Genomic DNA, 21,615 nt, shown 5'->3' with positions numbered 1-21,615 from the left:
CAATTTCTGCTTACTGGTGCTGATACATATCTAATAGAGGTGCCGATCTCCAGTTATCGGCGCCAATAAGCGCCGAAAATTGCCAATTTCCAGTTATCAGCGATTTTCGCTTATCATCACACTGTAGGAACAGAACCCCTGCTGATAACCAGGGACTATTTTCTAATTTTTTATTTTTCAAACCACAAGATAAACTCAATCACGTACACTACACGAGAGAGAGACACTAGAGAGAGAGAGAGAGAGAGAGAGAGAGAGAGAGAGAGAGAGAGAGAGAGAGAGAGAGAGAGAGAGAGAGACATCTTTATATCGAAGCTTAAGCACAATAACATGCACATCCTTTACTTTTTTATTAATATTTTATGCTACAGTATTCTTGCTTATATTTTTACTGTATTTTCTCATTTTTTTATTTTTTCAAACCAAAAGATGAATGCAATTGTGTGCATAGGCTACAAAAGAGAGAGGGAGAGAGAACGGTTGAGATGAAATATCAATACAGGCAGTCCCTGGTTATCGGCGGGTGTTCCATTCTGAGGGTGTGACGATAACCAAAAATCGGCGATTTTCGGGGCTTATCGGCACGATAAGCAGTAATTGGCGATTTTTGGCACCGAAAATTGCTGATTTTTGTCGCTATACAAGTGCCACAAAACCGGATCGCCGTTAACCAGGGACTGCCTGTAATGATAAAATATTCTCATGTGTGCTGTTATGGTATGTGTGATAATCATACTTAGAGTCAACTAAACTTGTAATGAAATACAGTAAATCCCCCATATTCGCATTCTCACAAATCACGGACTCACCTATTCGCGGATTTCTCTTTGGAACATTTATACACATTATTCGCGGAAAATTCACCCATTCGCACTATTTTTCACTGTTAATATATACTAAATTAATTTATTTTCATATCATTTTCATAAGTAAATGCACTTTTTGCGATAAAACTATTAAAATACTCATTGTAAGCATTTTTGGAGGGTTCTTTTTCTGTTTGAACTATAGGCAGTTCTAAGTGTTTTAGAGGGGTTTTAAGCATTCACGGATTTTAGGTATTTATAGGGGTTGTGGTACGCATCCTCCACGAATATGGGGGTTTACTGTTACAGTGAATCAAGTGAAGCAAAAAAAAAAGGTAACACGTACATACGCACTCATTCTGTGGTGTGGGTGAACCAGCTACAGCCTGCTTGGTGCTGTCTTGCCTACATATGAAATTCGCAGTTTAAATATTTTTACGGTGACGAGATGAAATATCAACAGTGATAAAATGTTCTCTTTTCGACTGTTATGATATATTTGATAATCATACCCAGAGCCAACTAAACTTATAATAAAATACGGTACAGTAAATTAAGCAAAGCAAAAAAAAAAAAATGGTAACAAGTGATACTGTAATGCACTAACAAACTCACAAACACACAGAAAGAGAAAGAGTTTGAGGGAAAGAGTTAGCTTTTGCAATTACTATTGGCTCAAAAGCTTGAAGGCATTTAACACATCATGAAACATAACTTTGTTTAGCACTTGTTATTGGCTAATATGGATATGTCAACAGTTTAAGAGAGACTCGAAGGTGTGTGGGTGGACAAGTACTACATTACTGTATTGTTGTTTTTTGATACTGTATGCTAATTGGCTACATCAGGAAAGTGTCAGTGCATTCAGTAACAAAGACCGTTTTCCCTCTCTGCACTTGATCAGTCACATGTTTGAACTGTTTTTGAGTGGACTGCATTTGAGCTTACTTATGGAGCATATGGCACTCTTAGCAGTTCCTGCACCATTGCAGGTCATGCTTGTGTTGTGTGTCGTGCTGCTGATTGTGTGTATTGGCCCCACCCCATCCAAAGAGGGCGAGAAAGGTGTTGACCCTTAGCCTGTTAAGCATCACCAACAGCATATCCCGGTTGCCCGCATCCTACAACACACTGCCTTCAACGGAGCAACACATTTTCCCTCATTCAAGGCTCATGCTGCTCTGATCAAGCTCAGAAATACCATTAACTCTTATAAAAATTGTAGGAAAATAATTTGGTAACACTATGAGCAAAATTAGGGGTGCAGTAAATGGCAGTTTTTTTGTATCGGAAAGACAGTCTGACAGAGGACATCTACTTCTCGCCTCCTGCTACGCCTCGTGCATTCAATGATAAACCACTGATTTCTTTTTTGTTTTGGTTCCATGTATCCTCCATAATGAGGGTTCCAAAGCAAAAGAAAAATCTATTGCCTAAAGAGATATCACTATTCAGTATAGAGACTGATGATGACTACAAGACTTAGAGTAGCAGCTCAGAAGTCTCTAACATGTACTGAATAAGATTTATCTAATTCTAAAAGAAAGCCATAATTTGGGTTCAAGCATCGCAATGCCAAGTGACTGGACAGTAACCGATTAGGAGAGGAGCCCCTTTACTTTTCGTTCACTCAAAGCTGTGAAATTTATTGTTCAGGATAAAGGAAACCACGTGGAGTTTATTTTAGTTTTTTGATGGCGAAGCCACGTAGCACATTGTAATAGAAATGAACAGATTTGCCATCCAGTTTCTAAATGAATAAATAGAAAATTTGCCAACAATATCACATGCACTAAAATGTTATGAATCAAATGTAAATGAAATTAAACCATTCATCGCTCTACCATTTATGTTTCAGGGAATGGCATGCAAATAATTTTTTCCCTTTTATGTTTCATGCTTGTAATCTTTAGGAAATTAAAATGCAAAATACATTCTTTTATCTTTTCTTACACTACATTATTTATTATCCTAATACATTTAAACAAAATAAAAAAGAACATGAAAAAGCATAAAAATTGGCATAGACCAAATGACCGCTCTGTGAACTAGAAAATATGACGTTATGGGAGAGGCGATGTCTCCCATAAGTGACTCTGAACAGGTTAAACAAAATTTGGAAATTGCTGAGAGGATGGAACAACACTGGACCAGTTCACATATAATGGAGGAGTACGGCACTGCCCAGTCAACCCTACATGATATTAAGGCTTCTCAGGACAAGATGAAGAAATACGCGACGGAATTTGGTAAGAAGATGGCCAGGAATAATGCCTGCAAGGTCATGGCAAAAGGCCATATGTGACATGGATCAGTCTACCTTGATGTAGTTTCAGCAACAATGGGCTGCTGATGTGAACATTTGTGGTGCTGAGTTGAAGGCTGCTGCTTTGAAGTTCACAGGCTTGCATAAGGTTCCGCTTCAAAATTCGACATGGGATTACTAACAAGAAAACTCATGGTGAAGCTTTGGATGCTCCTCGGGAGGGAGTACAGGAATTTTGCCAGTCGTTGCAAGACTTGATGAATACAGAAGGCATTGCTTTATGGCAGATCTACAATGCTGACGAAACTGGTCTATTCTATCACTCCTTACCCACTAACGCCTTGACTGATGAGAAGGAAAAGCATATACCAGGTCGAAAACTTTCCAAGCAATGTATTTCTGCTTTGTTATATGCAAATGCTACTGGTTGGCATCATTGCAAACCAAAGGTAGTTGGGCACGCAAAGCAACCACGTCCTGCATGGGTTGACAGATAGGCTCCCAGTAATTTGGTATCATTCAGCAAAGGCTTGATTCACCACCAAGATAATTTCTGATTGGTTCCATAATCATTTTTAAAAGAAGGTTATTCGTCATCAGACACAGGACCTTAGCATTGCTAAACATCGGCTGTAAGCTTTGCTTCTCATGGTGACAAAGATCGTATTAGGGTTATGTATTTGCCATAAAACTGCACTCATTCAGGCAATGGGCCAAGGTGTTATTGTTGCAATGAAATGGCTTTACCAAAGGAAGTTTCTAGAGGCGGTGATGGTAGTATTGGAGGTTGAGGAGAAACAACAGGGCTTGGACAGAAGGGGGGGGCAACAGACACTGGAGAACCTTTGAAGTCTGTCATCTACAACTTCACCAATACTTGGAAGGACGTCACCACAGAGACCTCCAAACATGCCTGGAACCGTACTCTGAATGGAGAAGAGGCTATGATGGACTTCTAGGGGTTCAACGTCAAGGACGTCCGTGCCACAATAGCAACTGGAGGCGACAACATACCAGAGGATGACATGCAGGAGTGGCTGGATGACGGCAGTGGTGACCTTGGCTACCAGCTTCTCTCCCACAGTGAGATAACAGCTGGAGCTGCTGGTGAAGAGGAGATGGCTGATAATGATGATGATGGCAAAGACAAAGCGCTGTGTCACGATGACTCCCCCCTTACAAGCAAATATGAATGACCTTCAATGCAGTTATTAAGATACTAGAGAACCTCAACTTTGACCCCATAGGATTTCCTGGGGTCTGGGACTTGGCTGCACAAATCTGAGAGTTACAAAGGCTTGTCATTGCCAGGCAGAATCATCATTCGTATTGTCAAAGTACCCTTGAAGCTTCTTCAGATCCCAAACCCCCATGCACCCAAGCCCATCACCATCCACTTCTTTGGTAACTCAATCCTTCAGCTTGGAACCACAGCCAAGTGCGTCGCCTGCCTTTGTCAATATACTGGGCTCCTTCAGCCAAGAATCTGATGTGTCGCTGACCCACTTCAATGACCATAACCCTCTAGGCACCTCTTTGCCTCTTCCAGCCACTTCACCACTTCGTGTCTCCCGGGAGTCACAGGAGGCAGAGGAAGAAGAAGATGCCAGTCTCGACAACTCAGTCAAGCTGGTGGAGGAGGAGAAGGTAGAGGAGGACTAGTAAACCTATTCAAGTTCTTAAAACGTTTGGCCATCTTAAGCAAGATAGTCAGCGCACACAAACAGGCGAGAGAGCAAAAAGTATTTTTATAGTATTAGTATTAGAATTGTTATTTTGATTAATAGTTTAAAATATCATATTGTGTTGCATACAAGAGAAAAACGGGCTTACATTTTTTGTGAATACAGGCAGTCCCCGGTTATCGGCGGGGGTTCCGTTCTGACGGCGTGATGATAACCGAAAATCGCTGATAACTGAAAATTGGCGATTTTCGGCGTAAAAATCGCCGATTTTCTGTTATTGGCACCTCTGTTAGGTATGTATTGGCGCCAATACCCAAGTATCAGTGCCGATAAGTGGAACTTGGCGATTTTCGGCGCTGAAAATTGCCGATTTTCATCGCTAGACAGGCCCCGTAAAACCAAGCCCGCTGATAACCGTGGACTGCCTGTAATACAATGTAAATGAAAAATGTGTAGCCTACCAAACTATGTTTTGTGTATAAGAGAAAAAGAAGAGAGTTGCTTTTTTTGTTTATAAGTGTAACTTATGCTGTTTACTTTGTTACAAATATGGGAAAATAAGGTAGATAATCACTTTTTGCATAAAGTTTTCAGTTTAAAGTATGATGGTTGTTCTTTATAAGCATATTTAGTGTTGATGGCTACAAATGAAAAACATGTAGCCTACCGAGCTATGTGTCACGTATGAGAGAAAAAGCAGGGGTTGCTTTTTTTTAAGTGTATTTATTTTGTTATTATGTTACAAATATGATTAAATAAGGTAGATAACTGCTTTTTGCATAAAGGTTTCAGTTTAAAGTGTGATGATTGTTGTTTTATTTGCAAGTTTACTGTTTACAGCTGCAAATAAAAACGTGTAGCCTACCAAGCTAAATGTCAGGTATGAGAGAAAATGGGGTTACATTTTTGTTATTAAGTGTATTTATGGAGTTTATTTTGTTATAAATGTGGGAAAATAAGGTAGATACAGGCAGTCCCCGGTTAATGGCGATCCGGTTTTACAGCGCTTGTCTAGTGATGAAAATCAGCAATTTTCCACACCAAAAATTGCCAATTTCCGCTTATCGGTGTCGATAATTGGGTATTGGCACCGATACATACCTAACAGAGGGGCCGATAACCGAAAATCGGCGCTTAGCCACAGCACCGAAAATCGCTGATTTTTGGTTAGCGGTGATTTTCAGTTATCATCACACCCTCAGAATGGAACCCCTGCCAATAACCAGGGACTGCCTGTATTGCTTTTTGTATAAAGTTTTCGGATTGAAGTGTTTATAAGAATATTAAATGTTAACCACTTAACGATATTGACAGTGTTAGGTTAGGAAGGATAGAGAGTTGCCCTTGCACACCCCTAGGTTTTTTTACTTGCCATCATCCGTATTTTGACACTGCCCGACTGGACCTTGGCTTTATTAATCCAGATAATTGAGGGATTACTTACTGTTGAAAAATTACAATTGTAAAACTTTAAAATGATTCAATAAAAAATTATTAATTCCTACATTTAGAAAAAAAATCTAAATCTTGCCTCCTATTTCTTACTGTTTTTGAATTTGAAAAATAATATTTACCTTTAAAAATTTCGAGTTTTCCTTGTTGCTACTTAACATATTTTTGTGAACCATGGGGACTGCTTACAAAGAATCATAGCAATGTTTTAATTCCCTCAAAACTACTGTCCAATTACTGTTAGATAGTTAAATCTGTGCACATTATCCAAGGTCAGATACATTTCAACATAAAAAAATTAAAAATAAAGTACAAATTAAGTGATATGAAAGTAGAGGTACTTAAATTTCCATCAACCAAAAACTTCTCTAAAACATCTAAAACACTACATTACAAATAATTTCTTCACTAAATGTGTAAAGGAGCAAAAAACCTTACCTTCATGTAAAATTACAATATTTTGACCAAAACCACTACAATAAAATAAACAGGGAAATAAACACAGGAAAAATCCAATTTTACTACTAACCTGCATAGGTCTCATCTATAATCTCTCTTATCTATCAATACATATCACATAGACAACGCACGATCTCGCATATGGTGTGGTCCCCAAATTTTCACCCATAAAAAATTATTTTATTATGTACCTCGTGTATCATGCAAGGTCCTTTTATGAGAGACCAAATTACAATAGACTAACCTCTTTTCTCTATCTCTTTATCCCATCTTCTAGTTAAAAAAGTTAAAAAAGTAAAAGAGAATGATAAAAGCATCGTTAGTAACACTATACAAGTTACATAAAAGCATACAGCCATAAACAACCGAACGAGAAACAGCCGTTTTGCTATGAACAATCGAATTGGATAACAATAGCTGTTTTGCCTGCATTTCAACCATTGTACGATAGTAAATACTCACTGTATTTATGTTACAATTGACGTTCAGTAATATACGACTTATATATTTTTACATTTACAGTACACTGTATACCCTTATCTGCTATGGAGAAAAGAATGGCAAGGAAATATACAGCACTGCTAAATTTAAGCTGGACGTTGCAGTTGACACTGAGAAAACAATGTTCAAGCTGCTAATGACCATAAATTATCGTGCATCGGCAACATGGAAGAAACTCTCCTAAACTTCGATATGCCATCAAACTTGACCATAAACAAAATTGGAGAGAAAAGTATTTAATCAAAACTATTGGGCATGAAAGAATCCATTTTACTGTTGTTTTAACGTGCATGGCAGATGGGATGAAACTTTCTCCCATGGTTATCTTTACATGGAAACTGATGCCTAAACGAAAATTTCTGAATGGTATCGTTGTTTCACGAAAACCTAAACAATGCAAATGGTGCATGATCACTATGTTTGTAGTAATATGAGACTACTGTACATACAATATTATTATTGGATACAGTGAGTAGAGCATAACTTTTTAGAAGATCCATGGAAAAGATGCATACTGTATTCATTATGCTTGTATTTTATAATACAATACAATATGTGAATATTACATTTGCTAATTTTATATCTCATGTAAGGTGTGACCCCTCTTAAATTAGCTGCAAAATTAGGTCTTGAAAAGTCACATGATACGCGAGTATATACAGTAAGTTTTATGCTTGTTTTAGAGTTGTAATTCATAATTAAAAACAGACCACCTACCTATATATGTATCTATCTATCTGTCTCTCTCTCTCTCTCTATATATATATATATATATATATATATATATATATATATATATATATATATATATATATATATATATATATATATATATATATATATATATATATATATATATATATAAAACCATATACTGTATTGTACATACATTTATATAAGTTTGTATGTATTTATAGTCTTATGAATTAAAGCTAATGGTTTGTTAGTTGGTTGGTTATGAAATTTGCTATGCTGTAATTAAAAATAAACACATTACATGAACATTACAATAACTAAATAGAATACTGAACACAAAATATTGTAAATAAAGAACAACACTTATAATAAATCACCAAGGAAACAAAATAGACAACAGAAGACCACAAAAGTATGCATTCATACTACAAGATAACTGTGATTATATTATAAACAAACTCTCCCATTTGAGAGAAACGGTAACTGATCAGATAAGTAGGACAGGGCAAACATACTCAGAAATTATGCTGCGAGTCTTGAGATATATTTTTTGTTCAATTCAGAGACAGAATTTAAGGACAATCAAATTTTCTTTCAATCAAAAGTAGAAACAAACTTAGTACTCTTAACAAATCATAAAAATAAACAACACTGGAAAACAGTTGCAGGGAAAGAAAAATAGGCATTTCTACAGACTGAAAATCACACCTTACAAAGGATCAAAGGATGAGCTCAGAAAGCCTCATATAAAAAAATTAGAATAACCAAGGAGAAAACTATTAAGTTAATGAGATACAGATCAGTCCCATACCTTACATAGCTTACCCCAAGTTAATTATAACACAAGGACCTTGAAAATATTCAAACGCTTTAATTAACAATATTACCAAAACATCAGAATATTATAAAGAAATTTTGCATTTCCTGGATCCAATACTGCATTAAAGTATGAAGGATTATGTAATGAAAATAAAAATCATAAAGACATAAAATGCACAACAGTAACCATCACCTACATCATATAAGAGATTACATAGCTCCATATTACAAATTGGAAGCAATTCCCAAGCACATTCCAAACAAGCCTGATGTTACTAAAAATGTGTGCATATTTTTTTTGCTATAACACAAAAGTAGAACAGTAAACTAACATGCAGTGCCATACAGATACCAAACACACCTTGGTCTGGAGGGCTGAAATCTTGAGTTCTTTTTCCTCTAAGTCTGCATTCAATTCCTGTTCCAGGTGAGCCTTAGCTTGCTGTTGCAGCTCGCACTGTTCTCGCAGACCACTAACCTATGAACAGCCAAAATCAACCCTATCGCTTATTCACTATCACTTACCTGAACTTGCTTCCTTCATTATGCAAGTATTTGTCTTTTATATTTCAAAAGCAGTATATCATGTTACTTAATATTTGTTGAGTTTCACTTAAATTTCCAAACTGACTGTCACACTCTACTCCAATGTTTTCAACACTATAAGCTTGCTAGTTAAGAAAATTGTTCTGTGACCATGTTGAGGATAACCTGTGGAACTTGACTTATTTCCACCCGGTTTCCTAAAGTAAAATGGTGTTTAAAATGTGAGAATAGCACCTATAACTCTGATTAAAATCAAATTTATCATCGAGTGCTTAAATTTTAATTACTTACACAGTGACAGGTGATTTCAGAGTTTCATGACATTTACTCTAAACTAAACAAAACATGCAGAACTACATACTACACAAAGAGCATGCAATAAAATGAAATTAGATAAAAGATAATACTGTACTGTAACTATCAGTAAAAATAAGCATTGTGTAATTTTTCATATAATACTAGTGTATAAAAATCTAACCCCAAAAATTAAATTCAGAAAAAATTACCCGTATTCCTGTATCAAAAGTCTCATTAAAGAAATCATACCCTTATACTGTAAAATAATACATAAAACTACAGATTTCCAATTCAGACTACAGTATGAATAAAATAAAAAGAAATACATATCATAATTTATCAAAACTAAACGATTCCTAAGAATTCTACATAAAGGTGAAAATTGTAACCTTACAAAAATAAGACTCTGTTCTGGAACTTCACAAGTTCTACTCAATTCCTGAATGCATAATACAGTACACCTGAATAACATTTAATCATGTGCTCTGAACAGCCATGTCATGTGAGTTATTTAATATATCACACATTTTATTATACTATCTTCTCTTTAATCTTAGACATTCAAACCTGAAAACCACTATTACAGACATAAGTTAGTAGGAACTTCAAGGAGCTTCCTCCTTAAACTGGAGATTATTACTATGACATAAAATTTACTTGGTTTCACAACAAACCCATTAAATATGGTTACAGTACTCCATTTCATAATTGGTGAAATCCTTGACACTTCACTTCCTGTTCAAAAGGAATACAGAGCAAAGCTGGCAGTCTGCCAGTAATCCTGCCCATGAGTATACAGACCCCCAAGCCTCTAGCAGTCAACTGCCTGACAACTTGTGTCCGTGAACCACCTGATTCTTCTAAAGTCTGCAGGTTAGTTCACTGCTTATGAACTCCAGATTTTCACCAAGTCACCTTTCTTGAATTACCAGAATTAAATACTTCATCCAATTCATTCCATTTCATTTTTGTGTTCCTTCACTGATATCTTCTTAGTGATATTTTCTTTATTTCTTAGGCAGCAGACTGACTCATGTTTGAAAAGGAAATCACTCTTCTACTTCAGCTAGCATTTGGTGTTCCCTTGAAGCTCAGCATTTCTTTTTTTTTTTTATTTTATAGTTAATTGGTGTAGGTAAGTGCAGACCATTAGTGATGGTAGACTATGAATTATTTGATGATATCGATCTTGGTAAAAATTCAAAATTTAACTGACACAACCACAACTGAGTAAGAAAATTATTCGACAAAATAGGAATTGCATCAGTTCACCACCCTCATGAACTATTTTTATAAAGCTGCAATGATACATGCCTTTAAATGAAGGAAATGGCAGAAGCAGCAATTGTACCATATATACCTATACTGTACTGTAAATGACAAGACAAAAAGTAACACAAATCACAATGTATCACCCAAATGAAAAACTCACAGTCTTATTTATTACTGTATTTACATCCCATTCCCATCATCTGCCAGCCTCTTGGCCCAGCCATTTTGTGTGCTTTAGGCACTCCTGCCTACCACAGCTGACGATAATGTTAACCCTTGGCACGAAGGGGCGATTACTATACACTAAAGCTTCATAAGTGTTTTCTGAGCATCTATGCCAATGCCTTCTGTTCTTTCCCTTTACTAATCTCTATTTTTTACTTAACTTTCCTGTCTCAATAGCAAGCCTCTTGGGTTGGTGCTTCTTCATCCCATTTTGGTTTACCTTTGTGACTGCTTTGAGAAGACTTACTGTTCTCTTTCCATTCACATTTTTGCTTATTGCTTATATGAATAACTTTTCTGGCTTAATGAACTTTTCAGCCGTGTCACTTTCATTAACACTTTCCCTTTGCTCCCAGTACCTTTAGTATCATTCCACTTTGTATGATCCATATTTTCACATTTGATATGGGGACATTCTGCCAAGTAATACATTATTCTCATGTAGAGTACATTAAATCTGTGTCATTCTCTTTCCTCCTCATATCCCAAATACAGCACACAGATGCCACCAAAAAAATGTAAGAATTTTCATGTAGACTACTGTACTACATTATCCTACTTATTGAATAATGGTCAGCAGACCAAGTGGGCTTTTACCATGAGAGAAGGCATATTAGGAGATACTCTAACAGTGTTGCAGCAGATGTTAGCTTGTCATCAACCACAAAATCTTCAGCTTTGTCTCTAACTCTTTACCAGGATCTTCATCAATGGTTACATAAAAAGAGCCTCCCTCTTCACATGCTTTGGCCAGGCTTACACCCAATGCAACCCAGTGTCTCTCATGCTCCTACCAATGCTACTACAGTGCATTAGGCTGCTGCCCCAGTAGACTGTATTGTGTATTCTCAAGAGGAAGCCATTCTAAAAGATTTTATGGTTTCTCTTCTTAAGTATCTACAAACTTCACAGCCAAAGTTCTGCCAAGACAGGATGATACTGCAGCAGCTCCAAGGAGATGTATGTCACTGTCATCAAACCAGTCCCAGTCACCAACCAGGCAGAAGTTCATTGTCAAGCCTTTCACACCCTTACTCATATATAATGAAAATCTTCTGAAGGAGCACATGCATTCACTGAATATCTCTTTGTCAATGAACAACTCCACACTACTGAGTGCAAGGAACACCATGCCAAACAGACACAATATGCATATGAGCTGTTAAAGTGACCATCATAACCTAGACCAGAACCATGCTAGCTTCTAGGACTAAAGCCAGGCAAATGACCAGAGCTGCACCAGTGACAAGAGCCACAGCCACAGATGTGCTAACTAACAGACCCATAAACTGAAACCAGACCCATGCAACAACCAAGGCCACATCAGTACTAAGAGACAGAGCCCAAGATCAGACCAGAGACTGCCCTGGTCTTTAGAACCACGACCAGAAACACTCCAAGGCAACTCTAGCAACCCCACCCATGACCAGAACTGCTCCAGTGCTCTTGACCAGGGCTTACCTCATGAGTAGAGCTGCTACCATAGCATGGCAATGGATCATAGCCAAGATCAAAGTCACCCCAATCTTCTTAAACAGACAGCCTGATTGGATCCTTAACCAGAGCTGCTAGTGTATCTTTGAACTCAGGACCCATGAGCAAGGCAACAAGTAGATACAGTGGCACCTAAGCTTATGGACCTCAACTTAATGAATTCTCAGTCTCATCTAAATCCAGTAAAAATAGAAATATTTTTTATTTCTAAGCATAGAAATATTCCTTATGCAACAGAATAATTTGCTAAGCATACTAGAGTCATCAAACAGTGAAAAAACATAGGCACCTCACACTTTCCTGTCTGAACTTGTTTCCAGGGTAAGTGACCCATCACACACCACTGTTTGCTCACTTCAACAGTTCATTTGGTCTCTGCTGTCTGCCTAGTAAAGAACCTGTGCTCTGTATCAATACAGTATCATTTCTTGTGTTTTTGCTTTTGCAAGTAAAGTATATGTGGTTATTTTTTTCTTGGGTTTAAAAGTCCTAACTAGTGTACAACAGTTATATAATGTAATGCACTTGCAAAACATTCTCAATTCAAGTGTATAAAGTATTTTCTTTTAACTGAAAGAGTCATTCGGCTCATCTCACTTTCACAAGTTCAAAAATCCTGAGAGATATTGTTCAATAAGTGTAATTACAGGCATCTACGTACTGTATTTCATTAGAATATGCCATTACACTACTGTAAATCATTGTTAATCAACTGTATAAAAACAGTTCCTCACTTTTTTTTATGTAACTTTCTTTCACTGTGAAAGCTTGCACTCTGAAATTCTAAGATGTGGGATTACAATAAGTGTACTGTAACTGCACTTTTAAATGCATTAAAGAATATAAAATCTTTGTTAATTGAACATATAAAAAAAAGTTCCATGTGTAAATTATTTTAATTGCCACTTTCTATCATCATTTGAGCACTGTCATCTTCAAATTAAGAATGCACAAAATTTACTGTCTATTTATCAAATATGGTTTGATATTTTAATTGACATGAACATATCTAAAGCACTGTCATTTATATTTTGTCATCTTCAAGGTAAGATTACACAAAATTAATCTATAAGGTATTTAATACAGTTTGAGATTCTTATTGATGCCTATTTACAATACTGTTATACCAAATACTGTATCATGAATTTTCTAGTTTGTAAATCTGAATGTGAATCTCTCTATGTACACATGCACCACATTAGGAAATAATACCCAATTATTGTGCCTCTCTCGCCTTCTCTCCCTCTCTCTCACACAATATTTTTATCGACATTTATTTTATCAAGTACTGCACTGTACAGTACTTTACTTAACACAGTACAATGAAGTGTTGTACTTAATGTAGCAGTGTCATATAGTGTTACACATAAATTTTAGTCACACAAATACATACACACCACATTAAGGTACACTAGGCACTTACAGTGTGTGTGCTTGAACCCCAATTCACCCCCTCTCTCTCTCTCAAATATCGTTTTTACATAACTTGGGTTATTTTTCTTAAAAAACACAAAAATTTTTATAGCTTTTTTTTATATTTTGAGTATTTTATATAACCTGTAAGCATAAGCAGGTAAAACTACTGCAATCAGCTTTGTTTTTGCTAATTTATACTGTACACATTTTTGGAAGTGATTAATTTTCCAGATGTGTCTCTCCAATTGAATGATAACTAAATAAATTTCTTAAATTGAATGATAATTACAATATACTGGTTGGTCAAGCTACCAAGGACTTTCTATAGAGCTGCAATATGCTATAAGCCATGCAAGTTTGTTCCATGGTACTGAGCATGCTACATGCCAATCTTCATTAAGTTGAGGTGGCATTGTAGAGAATGAACTTTAACCCAGAAGAGGCCTGCACATTTGGTTACCTTCTTTGTCATCTTGATTACTGCTGGCAGACACACTTCAAATGAAGACCACCCAGCCAGGCAGCATAGATTAGCCTAAAATATATGCTCCCCTTCTTTGAGACTAGAGGCAGCAATAAGAAGTATCTATAACCCGAGAAAGAGTTCTTTAAACACTCTAGACTAAAATAACAGAAGTCTGACACTCCAGCCAAGAGGGCCAGGTTTGGCAAAGATTTAGAGACAGTTTCCTTGTTGATAACAAGACTGCAGAAGCCCCTATGGCCAAACATAATGAGACCAAGATGAAGCCACCTTCAGTGATACGACAAACTGGAGCTGTGGGTTTTCAGTTTACAGATACAACAGAATCCAGTGAATGTGGTTTCAACAGAATCTAAAGCAGATCAATTAGGAATGAGGACTCTTTCCTACTCAATGATTTTCCCATTGTCAACATCAAAACAGATTCAACTACTAAACACCGGGAAGAATTCGACAGGAATTAACTGAGTGATTAACAGGAAATTACCTATCATTACAAGCATGTGTTAAGGAAGGACACTGGTATGAGCTGTTCTCAGTCCACGGTATTTCCCATGCTTTGGTCTTGGACTTGCAGGTGAGGTCAGATTTTCTATAAAATAATGGAATGTTCCATCTTGGCACAACACTCAACTTCTGAAACTGAAACCCTGACCTGTGAAGTTTCAGCACACTTTTTCCTCTACCTTCATGTTCTTTCACTGCTTCAGAGTCAGACATCACTGAGTGCTTCTTCATGGAGTTCCTGGCCATAGCTAATTTGGAAGAGTGGACCTTTACTGCAACAGGCACCCATTTATTGAATGAAGCCAGAGTTCTGAAGGATGTCTTCAAGGTCAAATGAGACAATGCACATGCAACCAGTGTTATATATAAATTTCAATGCTCCAAAGGGATATGTCAATCATTCAGCAACTGCCACAATGGACATACACCAAGACCATAGCCAAAGTGCTATCTTCAAATTATTATATAGATGACCATGACTGTAAACCCACAATGTTCACTAGCAGAGGACACAAAACATTCTAAAAGAGACTAGTTTCCATCAGTAGCAGCCAAATCTTAAAAGTACAACTGTAATATTGGTTTTATTCTCACCTCCGCCTACAAGACTTGAGGACAGCCGTGTTAATACCAAGGTGGATGAACTAGGTGCCTTGAATGGAGTACCACAAGCAAGAATTCTACTCAAAATAAAAACAACCTATGTATTCTAAAACAAATTTATTTTTTGCACAGACTCATTACTAATAATTAAAGAGCTCTCACTTCCCCATCTCACTAATTTCTCAAAAATATGAAGAGTAAGGAAGTCAACTGGTGACAACACAGTACAGTAATCTGTACTTACATACGCTCGGATAATGTACGCGACTATATTTTCCTTTGTCTTTCTTATGAACAGGGACTGAAGTATCTGATATTTCACTGACCATGAACTGGGCTGATTATAAGAAATGGATTTGTAAAAATACATTCAAATTTTTTCTGAAACAAATAAATTTTTTCATAGGTATAGCTCCACGTACAAGTCATCATATAAAACCAAGTACAAGGTTACCCTCTTAAATGTTTTACAGTTATGTGCTAAAATGATGCTGACAAACAAGAATGCACGCTTAAGATACTTAAAAAAACTATGGATTAACAAATGACCTAGAGATCTAATTGTTTCACTATGAACCCTACCAACTACAGGTATACTTGTATTCAGTTTCAAAATAATATATTTTGAAATTTATGATTTTCAATAATGCTCATCATAGTAATCTAGCCTGTCCATTTTAGTGCAATGCCCAATATTACTGATGACTTAATGATTACATTTAAAGACTGAATGCTAATGCAGAAATAATGCAACACAAATGATGCAGAAAACGTCTTTATTACTGAGAATATAGTAAATTAGAAATATAACTTACTGTAACATGAATTAAATTTTCTTTATTATCCTGAAAGTTTTTCATCTACTATTCCACCATTAAAAAAATTCTAAACACTCAGTAATATAAATCAATTTACATAATTCAAATTCCTGATCTATAGACAACACAGTAATAAAATGAAATATATTTTTATAAATCACAGTCCTTGACTGAAATCATTTGTTCACTTTGAAAGACTTGTAGGGCTTACTAGAAAGATTTGTTTATAAACCAAAGGGGAAAACTGAAGCGAGTTAATATGAAAGGAGTTAACCAGATATATAGGCAGAGACCAAAGGGGAGATCAAATGAAACATTTGAAATATGCAAGGAAGAAAGTAACTGAGGGCCAAAGAAACTTTTCAAAAAACCCTTAGTACCAACTGGTATTTTATTCACGGAACATTGTAAGCAGCAACCTCTTATGAGAACTAAAAATACTGTACTAAAATTGCACTGGTATTTAAGACTAGATAAAGTAGCCAGCTTAAACTATTCATGAGCTTAAGGAAAAACAAGAAAATGGAAATTTTTCTTCTTCTTCATGATAAAGAAACCAAGATAAGCATGACAGCCCAAATCTCTGCAGAAAAAAAAAAATTTGCTTGTAGTAAAAGACTGATCAGACTGCTTGATCCTCTAGTTCACAAACTGCACTAAGTATTTACGGGATTGCAAAGCCTTACACATTCAAAAAGGTAGAGTAAGTAGTGGTACTTTTCAATCAGTTGCACAAAGGCTTTCATGACCATCATTATAAATTAATCTAAGCAGACTACTGAGCAACTAGGCTCAAACAGCTGGCCTAAGGGATTCATCATTAAATGAAGGCACAGACTCTTAACAACCTGGTGGGAAATTACCAAAGTGACTGAATGAAAACCAGTTTAATGATATGGCCAAGTTGCATTTCTGTAGCAACAGGGCTTGCCCTGTTGAGGTGTAAAAACTGGAGGAAGGTACAGTATAAGTTATTGGACAATCAGATGGAGGCCATATGCAAGCTGCAAAGAACCTTTAATATCATCTTCAGTGTACCACACATTGGCAATACCCTATTATTATTACTGTATTATTATCATTATTATTATTTTTTTTTTTTTTTTTGGTCTATCACAGTCATCCTATTTGACTGGGTGGTTTTTACAGTGGGGTGTTCAAGATTACATCCTGCCAACTTAGGAGTCAATCACTTTTCTCACTATTTGCACTGTTTCTGGTAGCACACTCTTCTGCATGAGTCCTGGAGCTACTTCGGCATCTAGTTTTTCCAGATTCCTTTTCAGGGATCTTGGGATCATGCCTGGTGTTCCTATGATTGTGGGTACAATTTCCACTGGCATATCCCATATCCTTCTGTTTTTGATTTTCAGGTCTTGATATACTTATCAATTTTTTCTCTTTCTTTCTCATCTACTCTGGTGTCCCATGGTATTGCAACATCAATGAGTGATACTTTCTTCTTGATTTTGTCAATCAATGTCACATCTGGTCTATTGGCACGTATCACCCTATCTCTTCTGATACCATAGTCCCAGAGAATCTTTGCCTGATCGTTTTCTATCACTCCTCCATGTTGGTGTTCATACCACTTATTACTGCAAGCTAGCTGGTGTTTCTTGCACAGGCTCCAGTAGAAGGCTTTTGCTACTGAATCATGCCTCTTTTTGTACTGGTTCTGTGCAAGCCCTGGGCATTCATTTGCTATGTCGTTTATGGTCTCGTCTTTCATATTGCACTTCCTGCATATGTGAGAAATGTTTATTTCCATCTATTGTTCTTTGAACATATCTGGTTCTTAGGGCCTGATCTTGTGCTGCTGTTAGCATTCCTTCTGTTTCCTTCTTGAGTTCCCCCATGTTTCATCGCTGGCCAGTTCTTTAGTCTGTCTCGTGTACTGTCCGTGCATTGGTTTGTTATTCAATTCCTCTGTTCTGTTTTTCATTCTCCTGTCTCTGCATATTTCTGGGTCTTCATCTACTTTTATCTGTCCTTCTTCCCATGCACTCCTTAGCCACTTGTCTTCACTGGATTTCAGATGTTGCCCAAGTGCTTTGCTCTCGATGCTGATGTAGTCCTCTATGCTTAGTAGCCCTCAACCCCATTCCTTTTGTGTTATGTATAGTCTGTCTGTATTTCCTCTTGGATGTAGTGTTTTGTGTATTGTCATGTGTTTCCTAGTTTTCCGGTCTATGCTGCGGAGTTCAGCTTTCGTCAACTCCACTACTCCTGTGCTGTATCTGATTACTGGTACTACCCATGTGTTTATGGCTTTCGTCATGTTTCCAGTGTTGAGTTTTGACTTGAGCATCACCTTCAAGTCTCTGCATATATTCTTTCCTGATCATGTCCTTCATCTCTTGATGTTTTATATCCTCTCCTATTATTCCCAGGTATTTGTATCCTGTCTCATCTATGAGTTTGATGCTATTCCCATCTGGTAGCTTTATCCCTTCAGTCCTTGTTACTTTGCCTTTTTGTATGTTGACTAGGCACATTTTTCTACTCCAAACTCCATCCTGATCTCCCCAGATACAATCCTTACAGTCTGGATTAGGGTATCTATTTCCTAGATGCTTTTACCGTACAGCTTGATGTCGTCCATGAACATCAGATGGTTAATTCTGTCACCTCCTTTCTTGAGTTGGTACCCATCTTCTGCAGCACTTTTGTCATGGGAATCATGGCTACTACAAATAGTAGTGGGGACAGTGAGTCGCCTTGAAAGATCCCTCTCCTAATGTTAACCTCTGCTAGTCTTATCCCACAGCTTATAAGTACTGTATTCCAGTTGTGCATTGTGTTTTTTAGGAAGCTGATGGTGTTTTCCTCTGCCCCATATATTTTCAAACATTCTATTAGCCATGTGTGTGGTACCATGTTGAAGGCTTTCTTGTAGTCAATCCATGCCATGCTGAGGTTGGTTCTCCTTCTCTTACTATTCTTCATTACCATTTTGTCTATCAGGAGCTGGTCTTTTGTGCCCCTACACTTCCTTCTGCAGCCTATGTTGGTGGGGGATGGTGTTTGTATCCTCTAGGTAGTTGTATAGCCTTTCACTGATGATAACTATTAGTAACTTCTACATTACTGGCATGCAGGTGGTAGGCCTGTAGTTACTTGCTATATTTCCCTTGTTCTTATCTTTCTGTACTAAGGATGTTCTCCCTGTGGTCATCCATTTGGGCACATGGTGGTTTGTGATACAATGCTGGAGTTGTTCTGCTATTTGTGGGTGTAGGGCCTTGAAGTTTTTGAGCCAGTATCTATGGACTTCATCGGGACCTGGGGCTTTCCAGTTGGGCGTTTTCTTTAGTTGGTGTCTGACTGTCTGTCATGATCTCGGTGAATCTTTGTTTTATTCTCCCAATTTCTTCTGCCTTGACTTCCTGGAGCCATGTTGCATGTTTGTTGTGTGATGCCACATTGCTCCATATGTTTTCCCAGAGTCTCTTACTTGGTTCGGCTTCAGGAATTTCCTGGTGGTTGTCTTCCCCTCTTAGTTGGCTGTATAGTCTTTTCTGGTTGGTCCTGAAAAGTATGTTCTGTTAGTATCCTTTACTCCTGTTCATTTACTGTTGGATCTTATGTACTTTGGCTTTAAGCCTCTGTTTTATATCTTCTGTTGTGTTGTTTAGTCCCTTCTCCTGTACTTTGTATTTCTCATTCAGTCCTCTTGTTTTCTTGCTTCTTAGTCTCTTTGCTGCCATCTCTTTCACTTTCCTTAAGTCAGATCTCATTGCCATGATTTGTTTTTCCAGGTGCCTTTTCCAAGGCAGTTGCTGTTTTGGTTTCTGTTGGGTTGGTTGTGATGGTATTGGTGTTTGTGCCTGCGTGAGTTCTACTACTGTTCTTGCTCTTACATATGCCAGGTTATTTGTTTCTATGATACTGGTGGTGTGTATTAGTCACATTATTTCATTAACTTCACTTGTTTTCTCTCTTAGTTTCTTTGTGTTGTAGGATTTCATGGAGGGGATCTTGTTCTTTCAGTATCTGGCTTCATCCATTGTCTGATCTTTTCAACTCATTCGGACCTCTCTGTTACATCTTCGGTGTTTCCTCGTGTGTCGTTGTTTGGTAGCTCATCATTCCTGTTATTTTCTGAGTCATCATCTCTTAGTTTGTCTTCTTGTCATTCATTGCTGGGTGTTATTTCTCTTTCCAGTTCCTCTCTTTCCATTGTCGAGAGCCACTTCTTTTTCTTTATGTTCCTTACTTGGTCTGCCAGCCTCTGTTCTGTTTGAGGGGCGTTATTTCTCTCATTCCAGATGTTGACTAGTCTTCTTCTGTATCCTCTTTCTGTCAGGTTACTTCTGATGTAGCATCTCCATATTTCCTTATTTTCTTCTCTTGTCCATTTCTTGTCATTTGCCTCTGTACCTCCAGTCTCTGGTTGCCGGTTACTGTCGTTGTGTTGGTCAGTTGCTGGATGATGACTTCCAAGTACCTGACCGTCCTCCCCGTCAACTGGGCTGTACACCTGGCTGCCAGATGAAGCTCCTCTGTTACCAGAGGTTCCACTTACGTCGTTGTTGTTTATTCTTTCATTTCTTTCCATCATTGCTGAGTTTTGCTACTTAACCCATAGCTGGACCCTACCCCATCGGGAAAAGGTACTCATTTACAGCTGAGTAGACTGAGGAAATTGTGGTGAAGATCCTTTCCCAAGAAATCAACACTGAGGAGAGCGGTCAACCACCCAACTACTGACCAGCCCCAACGTTGTTTAACCAGTCCATCGATAAGCTAAACCACTCTGCCACAACAACAACAATAACAACAACAACAACAACAACAACAACAACAACATCATCATCATCATTATTATTATTATTATTATTATTATTATTACTTGCCAAGCTGCAACACTAGTTGGAAAAGAAGACCATAAACCCAAATAAGGAAAGGAGTCAATATGTAAAAAGAAATACAGCAACAAAGAATCAGCTGTACAAGAGAAGTAACAGAGTAAAAAAAATTACAATAAATACACTATGAAGAGAAGCTCATGTCAGCCTACTCAACAAAACAGCATCAGCTCCAAGTTTGAACTTCTTAAGTTCCAATGATTTTTATACAAGATTAAGATGATCATGCCACAATTTAGTCACAACAGGAATAAGACTTGTAGAAAACTGTATGGTATTGAAAGAAGACAAGACAAAATTAATATATACACTACTACTTGGTGGATTACTGTCTTTTCTAAATAAAAAAGGATGATCAGATTTATCAAGAATTTTGTAGACAATGCACACAGGGCTAA

General features: G+C 37.2%; 1 protein-coding gene across 24 annotated transcripts in view; it reads right to left on the bottom strand.

The window, feature by feature from the left end:
• Golgin245 (Golgin-245) overlaps positions 1–21,615 on the bottom strand; it is a 307,575-nt gene that overhangs the window by 212,118 nt on the left and 73,842 nt on the right. For 15 of the 24 annotated variants that reach the window (XR_010851323.1, XM_067094416.1, XM_067094418.1 and 12 more), the window contains one exon: positions 9,046–9,162. The exons of the other annotated variants lie outside the window; for them this stretch is intronic. Coding sequence is in view for 14 of the 15 variants with exons in the window: in XM_067094416.1 (XP_066950517.1) it covers positions 9,046–9,162 (117 nt within the window). In the remaining variant the exon portion in view is untranslated. The remainder of the gene's footprint in view (positions 1–9,045; positions 9,163–21,615) is intronic. 24 annotated transcript variants of the gene reach the window in all.

This window comes from Macrobrachium rosenbergii, chromosome 50 (assembly GCF_040412425.1).
Source record: "Macrobrachium rosenbergii isolate ZJJX-2024 chromosome 50, ASM4041242v1, whole genome shotgun sequence".
Lineage (NCBI taxonomy): Eukaryota > Metazoa > Arthropoda > Malacostraca > Decapoda > Palaemonidae > Macrobrachium > Macrobrachium rosenbergii.
This window is presented reverse-complemented; position numbering and strand designations above follow the sequence as displayed.